Raw genomic sequence first — 14,883 nt, forward strand, 5'->3', positions numbered from 1 at the left:
CTTATCTTATTATCTCTATCAGATCTCACTTTCGCAAGCTACCATGAAGGGATTGACAACCCCTTTATCGCGTTGGTCGCGAGGTTCTTGTTTGTTTGTGTAGGTACGAGCGACTTGTGAGGAGCCTCCTACTGGATTGATACCTTGGTTCTTAAAAACTGAGGGAAATACTTATACTACTTTGCTGCATCACCCTTTCCTCTTCAAGGGAAAACCAACGCAGTGCTCAAGAGTTAGCATTGTACTCCATATCTATAGGCTACTTGTCTTTCAAATTTGTACCACTACATGTACTTTCCCACAAGGCTCAGTAATATAATCCAACAATTTTTCACAATATTCATATCATTATCAAACAGAAGGGAGTGCCGGCGAGCATTACAAGAAATATGTCAACTTGTGACATTGACTATTGGTCACTGAAAGGTCATTGTTTTTCATTTGCGACCTTTTTGTGACCAAAAACAGAAGGTCAAAAGCTGGCAGTCATAAACTGAAATTAACGACCTTCTCTGTGAGAAGGTCGTGGACGTTTACGACCAAAACACAAGGTCGTTGAACCCATGACCTTTTATTTTGGTCACTGGATGTCTGCCCAGGCCACGTCGGATCCAACGTGGCAATCTGACGTGACAAAATTGCGACCAATTCAAAGGTCACTGACAAGATTCAGCCCGGTCCGATTAGGTGTTTTACATGGACCGAGACCAATAATTTGGCCTTTTTATTATGTTTTTCTATCAATTTTTGATCGGCTTCATGGGCCAAGCCCAACAATTCGACCTTTTTTTTCTAGGCCTCATCCATTTCATAGTCCATTTAATTAAGTCTTTTCATACCTTTTTTCGTAAATGCACAATATTCCAGTCCACTATTGTTTGGGCCATAGCCTTTTTAGAGACCAAATATTAATCGATCCAATAGAACATTCAGCCTTTTCATTCAAAGATTTCTTTTACACATTTCAACAGCAAACAATCAATAATTCTCTCAATTAAATGATCAAATCCAAAAATCACTCAATGAAACTCACAACAGCACATACATGTTTGCATGATCCATCAAGTTTGCATACAATCAAAAAGAAATACACATGCACGAAAATATGGTGGCAACATCAACTAAAACTATTGTGCACATCTCCAGCCTTCTTCTAATCATGGTCCCAACAGCAGCCACCTCAGCCACATCCTGATCTGCATAAATTATAAGTAAGATACAGTGGAAGTTAAATAATTGGCAATAAAAAAAATATTGATTCAAGAGAATAAAAATTACACATAAATGCCCAAATACCTCAGTTCAGTAAACACTAAGCATGGCATGGAAAAACTTCCAAAACTTGACTACAACACATCAACCTGATGATGTTCTACTAAGACATTCAACACACCAACAATACTAGCGTACAGGTAACCAGCACATCTACTAGCTACTAGTGCAGGTCATGCAATGAACATCTACTGGCTACTAGCACAATCGCACAAGCAATAGAAGCAGCAGCAGCTACTAGCACTGCTAGCAGTAACTACTAAGTACTAACTAGTAGCAGCCAACAGCTAGCAGCAGCAAAACTAACACTGCAGTTGCAAAACAGCAATAGTACATGCTACAGCTAGAGCATCAACAGCAGCAGTACATCTACATCTAGACTCTAGGGAGCATCAACAGCAGCAGTACATCAAATGACACCTTGTTGTGATGTAACAGCATGGTACAACTGACTTGCTTCCAGAACAAAGTGTGGATTATATAGAAGAGTAGAGATCTGTGTCCCTTGGAAGCACATCAAATGTTAAAAATCTGGACTGGTTAAATAATAATTGTATTCTTCTCTACAAGCACTTATGAGTAGTTAATAAGTACTGATCCTATCAAGTATGGCAGGCTTGCAACATGGAGATGCATACATGACTGAGCACTAACATATTATGGTATGACCGGGGCTATACCTATCCAGGACAATGTGTGTTGCATCCAAGAACCAGGTTCTGGATCAGAGCTACATTGATGTTGCGTCCAGCAATTTGCAGGCGGCCTGTCGTGAACATGAACATATTATGTCAGGGAAAGTGGATACTTCCTCTAAATAAATACATCTTATTGTAGGAACATTTCGTTGATTCCGTGGCGGAAACGTATAACACAGATGATGATACACTAATACATTGTGCATACTTGAAAATGCCAGAAGAGTTAAAATTATTAAACTGAGAGCAGTCACAGCAACACAACATACTTGAAAATGCCAGATTTAGCATACCTCTATTCCTACGTACTACTACACATAGGTTAACAACTAGGAGAGAAACAGAGCATGCCAAGACTGCAATTGGCTGACTGATTGCTTCAGGTCATAGTGCCAAGAACACTGCTACATGTACAAGTACAACAAAAGAAGAATCTCAGGCCTCTATAATTCGCTAGTTTCTTAGGCAACAAACATCATTGCAAATTTTGATGAAATGCATAGGTCTTACACAGCAGCAACTACTGTAGACATTGGCTGGAGAAATGCTCATCTTTTTATTCTCCGTAAAAGAAATTTTGAGTTCAAGCAGTAGCACTAGTTACTGACTACAAATGTAGGTGCATATGCAGGTGCATACTACAGACTACAATACAACACCAACTTAACACCCGAGTAGTCCAACTTGATAGGTGGGACTAACATTTACAGTATCAAGCTTGGACTTGCATCCCACATGTCAATTCTTCTACTACCTAGAAGCTAGAGCATGCATATGCAGGTGGTATAACATAACATAAAGAGCAACAACTTGATAAGTCTGCCCCAATAAGTCGTGGAAAACCAAATATTTCAACTGATCGAGAAAGACCTTGCGAAATGGCCTCGTCCACGCCTTTTCTTGGCCCCAAACTGAGGCCTTCCATCATCCACTCGAATTCGCCGTTGTTGCTCAATGTACGAAAGATGCCTGCCAGGAGGATGAAATCAAATGAATAAGAACCCCACATAAACAAAGAGGCTGAACAATGATTCTGCAAAGTATTACCTCCGGTCATAAATAAGTGAACTAAAACCACATCACTTATTTATGAACGGAGGGAGTGATATTCAGCTTCCGCAGTCGAAGGAGTATTCAGTTTACTAATGCTGCTGCTACAGTATGGTACTCCAAGAATAATATGAAATGTGGACTAATGGTAATTAAGCCCCAGGATTAACTACAAGTACTAGACATCCATGAATGAAGCCCAAGGATTTGATTTGGAGGTGGTAGTTCAACTTTGGTGTCGGCTTCGGCGTCTTCGAAGTCGTCCAGCAGCTTGGGGTCCTGGGCGGTAGCGGATCTCTGGTCGGGGTCGGCGCCAGCGTCGGTGGCCTGGCAGTTAGTAGCATGACAACGCCCGGCGTACGGTACGGTTGAGTCCTGCGGTGTACCTGATATCGATGATTAGTAGCAAAGGGAATGCAACTGCCAGGTGCATGCGCACATTGCTCCACCAAGAAGTGGAACCTGTTATTGGGCAGAAATGCAAACTTGTTAGTGAGCAAGCACACGAACTGTTATCAACAAAACTTTGCTGCTTGCAATATCCATCTCAATGGAATGGATGCACACTTCAATAAGGAGGGTTCCTGAAGAAACCGCATATGCTCAGTTTATGACGAAGAAATCATTGGGACCAGGTCGATCTTGACGTACATGTCGTGGACGAGTGGGACCAGGTCGTTGAAGCGCTTGGACACGGCGGCGCAGCGGCCGAGCGAGTGCACGTCCTCCAACTTGTTGAGGATAAGCAGGAGGAGTGAGTCCGGCAGGCAGTCAATCCGGTCCAGCTCCGGAGCTGCTGGGTCCGCGTGGATGCGAGCCTTGGGATGCATTTCCAGACTCTAGACTGCTACGAACGAACCAACAATTTCTTTTCTGAAACAAAAACAGTAGCCATGGTAAGAAGTAAGAAGACGAATTTGACGGGGGAGGAGCTGAGTTGCGCAAGGCAGCATTTCATTTGTCACACAAACTTGGTGCGCAAACGACCTGAGTTGAGCCAGCAAGACACATCCAATCCAGCGCTAGAAAAATTGTCGCTACAAATACAACTACAATGCAACTGAATCTCTCGACACGAACACAAACAGCCGTGCGGCACGAACAAAAATCCATCCATGGAATAGTACTGCTATCGTGCTAAGACTATAAACTGAACCGGGGCAGATGAACCAAGAAGGCAGTACTTACCACGAGGACGGCTACGGGCAGCTTGGCGGCGGCGAAAACAATGGACCGAGATGACACCGGCCGGCCCCAAATCCAGCCTTGCGCCCAGAACCTGGCCGGATCTCTCGACACGAACACAAACAAATCCAGCCTTGCGATAAACTGCTGGTGGCCGGCGACCGGAAGGCGGAGCGGCCGGAGCTGATCACCGACGACGACTTGGTGGACTTGGACCTAGACCTCGACTGCTCCTGACGTGCACGGGCGACGAAGATGTCGTGGAAGAAGCCCTCCTCGGTGGGCACGGCCGCCGTCGCCGGCCTGCCACAGCGGCACAAGGCGTCGGCGCCACCGCCGTAGGAGTAGTACGGGTACTGGCCGTCGTGGCCGGCCGCGACGGCATGGTAGGCGGCGGCGCCGTGGTAGTCAGCAGCGGCGGTGGGACGCGGGAGCTTCGAGAGGTGGGAGGGAGAGGGGAGGGGGAGCTCGATCTGAGGGAGGGAGACGGTGGTGGGAGGGATCGAGGGGAGCGCCGTCGGTGGCGGCAGCGAGGAGATGGGGGGAGGAGGGGTGCGATGGGAGGAGGGGATTGATAGGATCTGGGTAGGGTTTGGATAGGTGGAGGGTGGGGTTTTCTTTTTTTTTCTATACATAAATGGATGGATGGATGTGGTATGAAGAGATGGATGGATGGATGGGCACCATGTCATCGATCCGTGTGACAACGAATACCACCAATGGAATAGAGCACATATAATTGTGTTTTTTCTTTTGTTTTTCTTCTACTTTTTCACATGAAAAAAATCAAATAATGATTTTATATTGTGCACAAGAGTGCACCTTCAAATGCCAATCAATGTTGCCTAAGAGAGTTTTCATTTCCTTTAGAAGAAAACTCAAATTTTCATTTTTCGAGTGCCCCAAATGAGGTTTTTTGTGAAGGACCTACCAAATAATTATTGCAAAATTAGACCAAATAATTTTTCTAAAATACTAGGCCATATTTAATGCACAATTGACCAAATGTTTGGGTGTAAAAATTTTTGATCCACCTCTGGTGAAAAAGACAAATTCCCGTCGATTCAGCTAGAAACGGGTCAAATTTGAACTGCAGCTGCCTCATAGTTTGCTATTTTTTTTTAAATCATTTCTAGGTACATAAGTATCTATTTAATCAGAGAAACATCAAAAGTTTTCTAAGATTCTACCACTAGCTAGGAACGGTCAAGCCCGCAGTTTTGACCGCATTTTGAAACGGGCATAAAAAATTCAAAAAAATCAAAAAATTGGAAAACCTTCGCATTGTGTCATTATATGTTACCAAGTTTCCAGGAAAAATAATAAACTTGTAATACGGCAATTATTTTAAAAAAGTGTTCTCGGGAATGAGCTGTCATGCGTGAAGATTCATGGCTTTCAAGCCAAATGATCAATCCTATGGCCACATTCATGGCATAGTTTGTTCAAATGATCTCATATTGTGTACAAGGGTGCATCTTGGAATTCCAAACAATGTTGCCTAAGGGAGTTTTCACTTTCATTGCACAAAAGAGCCATTTTCCATTTTTCGAGTGCCCCAAATGAGGTTTTTTTGTGAAGGACCTACCAAATAATTATTGCAAAATTAGACTAAATAATTTTTCTAAAATACTAGGCCATATTTAATGCACAATTTACCAAATGTTTGGGTGTAAAAAGTTTTGATCCACCTCTGGTGAAAAAGACAAATTCCCGCCGATTTAGTTGGAAACGGGTCAAATTTGAACTGCAGCTGCCTCGTAGTTTCCTATTTATTTTTTCCAAAAATCATTTATAGGTACATAAGTATCTATTTAATCAGAGAAACATCAAAAAAATTCCAAGATTCAACCACTAGCTAGGAACGGTCAAGCCCGTCGTTTTGACCGCATTTTGAAACGGGCATAAAAAATTCAAAAAAATCAAAAAATTGGAAAACCTTCGCATTGTGTCATTATATGTTACCAAGTTTCCAGTAAAAATAATAAACTTGTAATACAGCAATTATTTAAAAAAAGTGTTCTCAGAAATGAGCTGTCATGCGTGAAGATTCATGGCTTTCAAGCCAAATGATCAATCCTATGGCCACATTCATGGCATAGTTTGTTCAAATGATCTCATATTGTGCACAAGGGTGCATCTTGTAATTCCAAACAATGTTGCCTAAGGGAGTTTTCACTTTCGTTGCACAAAAGAGCCATTTTCCATTTTTCGAGTACCCCAAATGAGATTTTTTTGTGAAGAACCTACCAAATAATTATTGCGAAATTGGACCAAATAATTTTTCTAAAATACTAGGCCATATTTAATGCAAAATTTACCAAATGGTTGGGTGTAAAAAGTTTTGATCCACCTCTGGTGAAAAAGACAAATTCCCGTCGATTTAGTTGGAAACGGGTCAAATTTGAACTGCAGCTGCCTCGTAGTTTCCTATTTATTTTTTCCAAAAGTCATTTATAGGTAGATAAGTATCTATTTAATCAGAGAAACATCAAAAAAATTCCAAGATTCAACCACTAGCTAGGAACGGTCAAGCCCACCGTTTTGACCGCATTTTGAAACGGGCATAAAAAATTCAAAAAAATCAAAAAATTGGAAAACCTTCGCATTGTGTCATTATATGTTACCAAGTTTCCAAGAAAAATAATAAACTTGTAATACGGCAATTATTTAAAAAAAGTGTTCTCAGAAATGAGCTGTCATGCGTGAAGATTCATGGCTTTCAAGCCAAATGATCAATCCTATGGCCACATTCATGGCATAGTTTGTTCAAATGATCTCATATTGTGCACAAGGGTGCATCTTGTAATTCCAAACAATGTTGCCTAAGGGAGTTTTCACTTTCGTTGCACAAAAGAGCCATTTTCCATTTTTCGAGTACCCCAAATGAGGAGTTTTTGTGAAGGACCTACCAAATAATTATTGCAAAATTGGACCAAATAATTTTTCTAAAATACTAGGCCATATTTAATGCAAAATTTACCAAATGGTTGGGTGTAAAAAGTTTTGATCCACCTCCGGTGAAAAAGACAAATTCCCGCCGATTTAGTTGGAAACGGGTCAAATTTGAACTGCAGCTGCCTGATAGTTTGCTATTTATTTTTTTCAAAAATCATTTATAGGTACATAAGTATCTATTTAATCAGAGAAACATCAAAAGTTTTCCAAGATTCTACCACTAGCTAGGAACGGTCAAGCCCGCCGTTTTGACCGCATTTTGAAACGGGCATAAAAAATTCAAAAAAAAATCAAAAAATTGGAAAACCTTCGCATTGTGTCATTATATGTTACCAAGTTTCCAGGAAAAATAATAAACTTGTAATACGGCAATTATTTAAAAAAAGTGTTCTCAGAAATGAGCTGTCATGCATGAAGATTCATAGCTTTCAAGCCAAATGATCAATCCTATAGTCACATTCATAGCATAGTTTGTTCAAATGATCTCATATTGTGCACAAGGGTGCATCTTGGAATTCCAAACAATGTTGCCTAATGGAGTTTTCACTTTCATTACACAAAAGTGCCATTTTCCATTTTTCGAGTGCCCCAAATGAGATTTTTTTGTGAAGGACCTACCAAATAATTATTTCAAAATTGAACCAAATCATTTTTATAAAATACTAGGCCATATTTAATACACAATTGACCAAATGGTTGGGTGTAAAAAGTTTTGATCCACCTCTGATGAAAAAGACAAATTCCCGCCGATTCAGTTGGAAACGGGTCAAATTTAAACTGCAGCTGCCTCATAGTTTGCTATTTATTTTTTACAAAGTTCATTTCTAGATACATAAGTATCTATTTAATCAGAAAAACATCAAAAGTTTTCCAAGATTCAACCACTAGCTAGGAACGGTCAAGCCCGCCGTTTTGACCGCATTTTGAAACGGGCATAAAAAATTCAAAAAAAAAATCAAAAAATTGGAAAACCTTCGCATTGTGTCATTATATGTTACCAAGTTTCCAGGAAAAATAATAAACTTGTAATATGGTAATTATTTTAAAAAAGTGTTCTCAGAAATGAGTTGTCATGTGTGAAGATTCATGGCTTTCAAGCCAAATGATCAATCTTATGGCCACATTCATGGCATAGTTTGTTCAAATGATCTCATATTGTGCACAAGGGTGCATCTTGGAATTCCAAACAATGTAGCCTAAGGGACTTTTCATTTTCTTTTCACGGAAAATACATTTTCCATTTTCCGAGTGCCCAAAATGAGTTTTTTTTGTGAATGACTTACCATATATTTGTTGCAAAATTGGACCTAACCAATTTTATAAAATACTAGGCCATATTTAATGCACAATTGACAAAATGGTTGGATGTAAAAAGTTTTGATCCATCTCTGGTGAAAAAGACAAATTCCCGTTGATTCAGTTGGAAGCGGGTCAAATTTGAACTGCAGCTGCCTCATAGTTTGCTCTTTATTTTTTCCAAAAATCATTTCTAGGTAAATAAGTATCTATTTAATCAGAAATACATGGTTTTATGGCGAGACATCGAGGTTTGGATGGTGGCCGAGGGCCCAAACTCTAGGGCGCGTAAGCTCGCATGCCTGCCGTGTGGTCACCGCGTGACCGTGGCATTGCCATGTGTTCTGGGCGGGCTAGGCATGTCTAGTGGGTTGGGCACTCCCCAGTTAGGTGCTAGGAAGAAAATCACAACATAAGATTCTCACGAGAAGACCGATCGATGCTCAAACATGAATAAGCAGCCAAGTGTTTGATTTGCGGTACGGGAAATGCACATGGCTAATGGGCGTGAGTTTTTACCGAGGATGATCAGTTACTAAGAAGACCGTCTTCACAAATTTTTAGGGAAATCAAGAATATATAAATAACACTTCCTTCACAAAGTGCTGCTTTGAACAGGATAGGAAAATGAATATTGTTGAGTTATTTTTGAAATAGGCAAGGAAGGTTTTTGACATATTTGATGAAGATATGATCCAAACGATTTATGAGAATTTTTTGGGAATTTTTGGAATAACAGAAATATAGGTTGCTTCACAACCTAGGGCAAAAATTGACACATGGACATGACACATAGGCAAAACTGATGAGATGGCGCCTAGTCATCACAACCCACCATAATCTACAAGGCTATGACCAGCTATATTGGTCGTTAACAACTAGAAATAAGGCAACGGACCTGCACTGTTTGCTTTGTGACCATTTCGTGTAAGGAAATTACGACCTTTCTAACCAAAATGGTCGCAATGGTTTAGGGTTTGGAGCCACCCGAACAGCTTTTGACCAATTGGTATCAAATGGTCATAGATCTATGACCAATTCTTCCAGGGTCACTGACAGAAGATCACTAGTTGACATATTTCTTGTAGTGGAGTACACACGTGATGCTCACACCCCAGCACTGTTCGACCCCACATGTGTGTGCTTGTGAGCGCTCCCTCCTATTGTCTGATGAACTCAACAAGAGATAGAGAAGCTAGTATCTAGCAAGCAATGCTTGTATGCTACTAAGTATTAACTCTGTTTGAAATACAATCGCCTTAAAGGAAATGTTTCCAATGCATTTATTTATTGAACTTAACATTAAGCAGGGGTAAAGGTAAAATATATAACTGAAGATGTGGGCCAAAGGTGAGGAACACCAGGCACTTTACTTTCTTCCATAACAATGGAAGGAGATACATACTTTTTCTTGCTTATGTGTCTAGAAAAATGGTGAACCTTAGAAAACATCATATATTTTTTCTACAATGATGTTGATACTCTAGACCACCTGCTTTATCATCACCGATCTCATGAGTGTCACGACACATTTCTAGCAGCTAAAACACATGCATATACCTATGTGATGTGTTGCTACTGCATTTTTGTCAGGGGACATTACACTCGAGAGAAGGCTTCTTGATCTTATCTTTCATATTGGTTATATTATATAGCATGAAACTTGAAAGCACTGAAGACATGGTAAACTCATAACGGATACCATCATTGTCTGACGAATGTCCCAACATAGCCCACACCGACAATGAAGAAAGCGATGGATTGCATAAGGAGAAAGATGAAGTAATAGTTATTCCCAAATGAAATGTTGTAGCATCCACAAATGAAGAGGTACGCTGCAACACCAAGCTCCCAAAGATGTAACCTGATTTTGTATCATAGTTTAGACAGGAGAATCAAGAAATGCACATGAATTGAGGAAATTATCATTGTATACCTTTCTCCTATCCTCATCCTCAGCTTTTTCAAAGCTTTACTTGGCATTTTGGTCTTCACGGTGTCACCAAGCTTTTCCGTCACCACCCATTCATTCACTGTGCGCGCCTCCAATAGACCGATGAAGGTGGCCTTTGCTCTATGCAATGACATAACATTCTCAAATAGTGCCCAAAAGATAACTAAGTGAATAGACCTGCACCATTTCATGATTTCTCATGTTAATATGCATCTTTCACTGTCCAGAAGTCAGGAAGCATATGTTCATCAACTTTTAAATAAATTTCATAGATGTTTAGATGATTGGCACCTTGGGGTCCCAATAACACTGAGAAGGGTGATAATAGCTGGAATATATATGCAACCCCACTTTGGTACCTCAACCTCGGGAACTAAGACCGTGGCTGGGATAACAAGGCAGTAGAACACAAAGGTTACAATGTGTGCGACAACCTTGCGCAGAAAGAAGAAGTTGTAGACCACATGAATTTTCTTCCAAAGCGTCACTTTCTGCATCAAGATCATTATATAGCTAGTTAGCAAGTAAATTCTTCATGTACTAATGTCCCCCCAAAATATAGCCTGGTGTAAGTGACCTTATTTGTAACGATCTCCATCACCATTTTCCTAAATAGATTTGCCGGCCCGCACGACCATCTGTGTTGCTGGTACCGAAATGCTTTGAGCGTACTAGGGAGCTCATTTTTTACCTGAAAACAATAATTACAAGTTCGACACATGGTTTCTCAACATTTATTTGAACCTCCACAATAATTAACATATAAGTAATCAGTAGAACGATGCTCTAATGTTGCATGAACTTATAGGTTAATTGTGCGTATTTACCTTGAGATCACCAAGATACACAAACTTCCATCCCTTGAGACTTGCTCGGACAGCCAGGTCCATGTCTTCAACTGTGGTTCGGTCCTTCCAGCCACCTGCCTCATTCAGAGCAGATATGCGCCACACACCAGCGGTTCCTGTTCAACAAGTTATGTTGTTAACCGGAAAGAAGGGAAGGAACACATATCAATTGCTACAGAAGAAATATAGATGGAATCATGGAAATGATAAAAAGGAAACACACAGAATACTCCACAAGAGCAAAGTTGAGACCAAGTTTACCATTGAATCCAAAAAAGGCATAGGTCGAGGAGCCCACTTCTTGCTCCACCTTGAAGTGGTAGTCCAAGGACATCTCCTGCATTCTTGTCATCAAGCATTCATCTGCATTCACTGTTTGCACAGAAGCAGCAGCGGCAACAAATGAAATGTCATCACAATGCAGAAGAAATTCAACCAAAAAAGTAGTAGTACCAAGTAAGTACTATCACGTATCACCAAACAACACCACATCATCAATATGCCATTGCTAAACTAGCCAATGATACGGATACATGTTTCCTTTTAAAGGAGTAGCACTTATGTGTAAGTAATTCAGAAATTATAGTTACAAGGCTAAAGGATTTTTCAGAACGTGTCCATGTTTGACCAAGTTTGTAGAAAAGTATATTCATATGCACAATACCAAATTCATATCATTTGATGCATCATGATAAGTAGTTTCATATTTTATATATTAGGTATTGCACATGTTGATATTTTATTCTATACTCTTGATCAAACATTTGAATGGTTGCCTTGCACAGAAATCGATACACTTTATATTCTGGAATGGAGGGAGTACATAATAGTATATGTGTGAGCACTTTTACGGCTAAGCTAACTTCCAACTATAAAACAAGTTTAACTTATAAGTGTTCCACTGGTGCATCTGAAATTGAAAAATCCATGCTCATAGTTCTAAATTATTTGGAACATAACTAAGTACATACACACGATATACATTTTGTCAAGTCAGACGATTTCAGTCACAATTTCGTCTCAGAGCTCGAGAAGCGCAAATAACAATGTTTGCCGTGTTAATGTGAACAGAACCAATTTATTAGCTTAGTGTACATACCAAATTTCCAACGGGCCTGCACGAGGGCGATATCGGGGTTGTGGACGAGGAAGGGGACGGAGCGCGACAGGAAGTCGGGCTCCGGCTGGAAGTCGGCGTCGAAGATGGCCACCAAGTCGCAGTCTTTGACGTAGCCGTGCTTCATGCCATCCTTGAGCGCGCCGGCCTTGTACCCGCACCGGTTGTTCCGGGTCTCATACTTGATGTTCACGCCCTTCCTCGCCCAGCGCTGGCACTCCACCTGCACCAACTCCTGCACACTCACAAACCATCATTTTCTCATCTCTCACGTTTGATTACTGTCAATACATGATGGGTGCATCAACAACGCGTGCGAGCTTGCGAAGTTGATGTCAACTTCATACTACAGAGTATTAATCACGGCATGTGTACTACTCCCTCTGTTCACGGCCATGTGGAGTGCTACATATATGCACATTCTACTTGCTCTTTGACATCGATCTAGGTCCAGACTGCCTATGACAAAAGGTGATCGTTCCCCAAGTTACCTTGACGACAGGGTCAGTGGAGTCGTCGAGCACCTGGACGATGATCCGATCGGATGGCCAGGACAGCCCGCACGCCGCCCCGATCGACAGCCGGTACACCTGCAGATCAATGAGGATACGCAAGCTCAGTCTGCCAGAGAACAGCGTAGCAGACTACTTAGTAGTCAGCCAAGGCAGCACTGAATATGGAATGCACCGTCCTTCGGATGCACAGTGCTCACCTCGCGCTCGTTGTACATGGGAATCTGCACAAGGACCATGGGGTAGGCGGCGCTGCCGAGCTCGGGGTCGTCGCCGTCGCGCATGGGCTCCCACCGGTACTGCCGCTCGGGGCGGCGGCCGAGCAGCCGCAGGGCGAGGACGACCACCGCCATGTACACCTTCTCCGCGAACAGCATCGCGGACATGGCGACGCAGAACAGCACGGACGCGCGCAGCAGCGGCACGATCACCGGGCCACGGACCTGCTGCCACGCCCCAGATAGCGTCATCCCGGTACCCGGCAGCAGCGCCGCAGCCATCTCGGCACACACTCGCGCGCTTTGCTTTTCTGCGTACGCTTTGCCTCTAGCTTACAGAGAAGTTGCAGAGCTGTTCGGCGGTGGGAGATTGGCGGTGGGAGGAATGGAGAGGAGCGCGAGGGAGGAGGTGGCTGCCGCGGGGGCGAGGAGAGGGATGCAGATTCTCTGCAGTAACCGCGCTAGAGGAGGGATTTTAACGGCGGGACAAGTTGGTACCACAATTGGGGCTAGGATAACAAATTGTACCGTGGTATAACCCCTTATAAAATGGGGCAAATCATCAAATCCCCCGTGGCGTCTGTTTTTTTGAAAGATCTGGTTCACCGGTTTCATTGATTTAGGAAAAAGCAGCGGGAAATACATGATTGATCAAGTGATCATGGTTTACAAGAGCTGAGAAGATCCAACTAGACAAACTACAGAAACAAGGGGTTTTATATCGCTACATCTTTCCCGAACGGGGGCTCAAGGCATTGTGCTCCTGCTAGCCGCCAGAGCTCCAGCGTGCCCTTGATGGCTCGCTGAACATCCTCCGTCTGTGGCATTTTTCCTTTGAAGACACACACGTTCCTCTCTTTCCAAAGCTCCCGTGGCGTCTGTGAGATTCGAACTTGAATGCTTGCGCATAGAGTTTCTTATTTTCTTTATATCTTTCCAAACCAATCCTATCTCAAACAGAATACAGTCGGGCGAGTTTTCTAATTTCCAGAAAATTAGGGATTAATAGCGGTTTTAGAAATTGATTATATTTTTGCCCGATTATATGCCCAACTACTGGTTTTAGAAAAATAGGTATCTTGAAATGCAACTGTTCAACTTGTATTCAAAAAATTCAACATGTTTCTTGAAATGGAAGAATGATTTTTACACAGTAATTTTTCCATGCGCGTTGAACATTTTTTGAATAGACATTGTCAATTTTTTGAATGCATGATTAATATTAAATAAAACATTTACAATTTAAAAAAAATTACCTGAGGACAGTCAACTGCTTCAAGATGGCATGCAAAAGGAGTAGAGTACATCTGCACCAACTGTTTCACGCGCTACAGTACACGGAACAGAGCATCGCCGAAAGCACGTTTACTGGAATTCCACTGCACGGACAAGCCACAACTTTGGACGGACGTAGGAATACATAGGAGTACATGATACTTACCCGGCGCGCACGTCCGGGGCACACCTCACACGGGACTAAAACAGAAAACAACAAGGCCAGGTACACAGCCACTGCGTGGCGAACGGATTGATGTGGCCGTGTGTGGGAACAAAATGCACGTACCAAGTCTCTCGGCCACGACTTGCCGAGGGTCGTACGCTGGCGCAGGTCAGTCAAGCATGGCCGGTCCAGCTACGATCGCCATGAGTTGACTTGGACAGTTCGAAGTCATGTACGTGGAAATCAGGAACGACAATTGACGCACTACAAACTTGCAGCTCGCCAAACTTCTAGGAATCCTGTATGTGTATATGGCCGTGTCTGCATGGTAGAC

General features: G+C 42.1%; 2 protein-coding genes across 2 annotated transcripts; both read right to left on the reverse strand.

The window, feature by feature from the left end:
- Positions 1-962: 962 nt before the first annotated feature.
- Positions 963-4,777, reverse strand: LOC123157207 (uncharacterized). The gene is made up of 6 exons (XM_044575465.1): positions 4,209-4,777; positions 3,672-3,893; positions 3,252-3,482; positions 2,841-2,939; positions 1,953-2,038; positions 963-1,196 (listed from the first exon to the last, which is right to left on the reverse strand). Exons 2-6 carry the CDS (start codon positions 3,848-3,850, stop codon positions 1,078-1,080), a joined length of 714 nt encoding a protein of 237 aa, XP_044431400.1. The 5' UTR covers positions 3,851-3,893; positions 4,209-4,777; the 3' UTR covers positions 963-1,077.
- Positions 4,778-9,809: 5,032 nt separating this feature from the next.
- On the reverse strand, positions 9,810-13,523 carry LOC123159704 (probable glucomannan 4-beta-mannosyltransferase 9). The gene is made up of 9 exons (XM_044577520.1): positions 13,091-13,523; positions 12,870-12,968; positions 12,361-12,613; positions 11,523-11,633; positions 11,241-11,377; positions 10,991-11,104; positions 10,705-10,904; positions 10,396-10,590; positions 9,810-10,323 (listed from the first exon to the last, which is right to left on the reverse strand). The coding sequence occupies exons 1-9, from the start codon at positions 13,388-13,390 to the stop codon at positions 10,164-10,166; spliced, it is 1,569 nt and encodes a 522-aa protein (XP_044433455.1). The 5' UTR covers positions 13,391-13,523; the 3' UTR covers positions 9,810-10,163.
- Between the last annotated feature and the right edge of the window lie 1,360 nt (positions 13,524-14,883).

The sequence above is a fragment of the Triticum aestivum genome, chromosome 7B (assembly GCF_018294505.1).
Source record: "Triticum aestivum cultivar Chinese Spring chromosome 7B, IWGSC CS RefSeq v2.1, whole genome shotgun sequence".
Classification (NCBI taxonomy): domain Eukaryota; kingdom Viridiplantae; phylum Streptophyta; class Magnoliopsida; order Poales; family Poaceae; genus Triticum; species Triticum aestivum.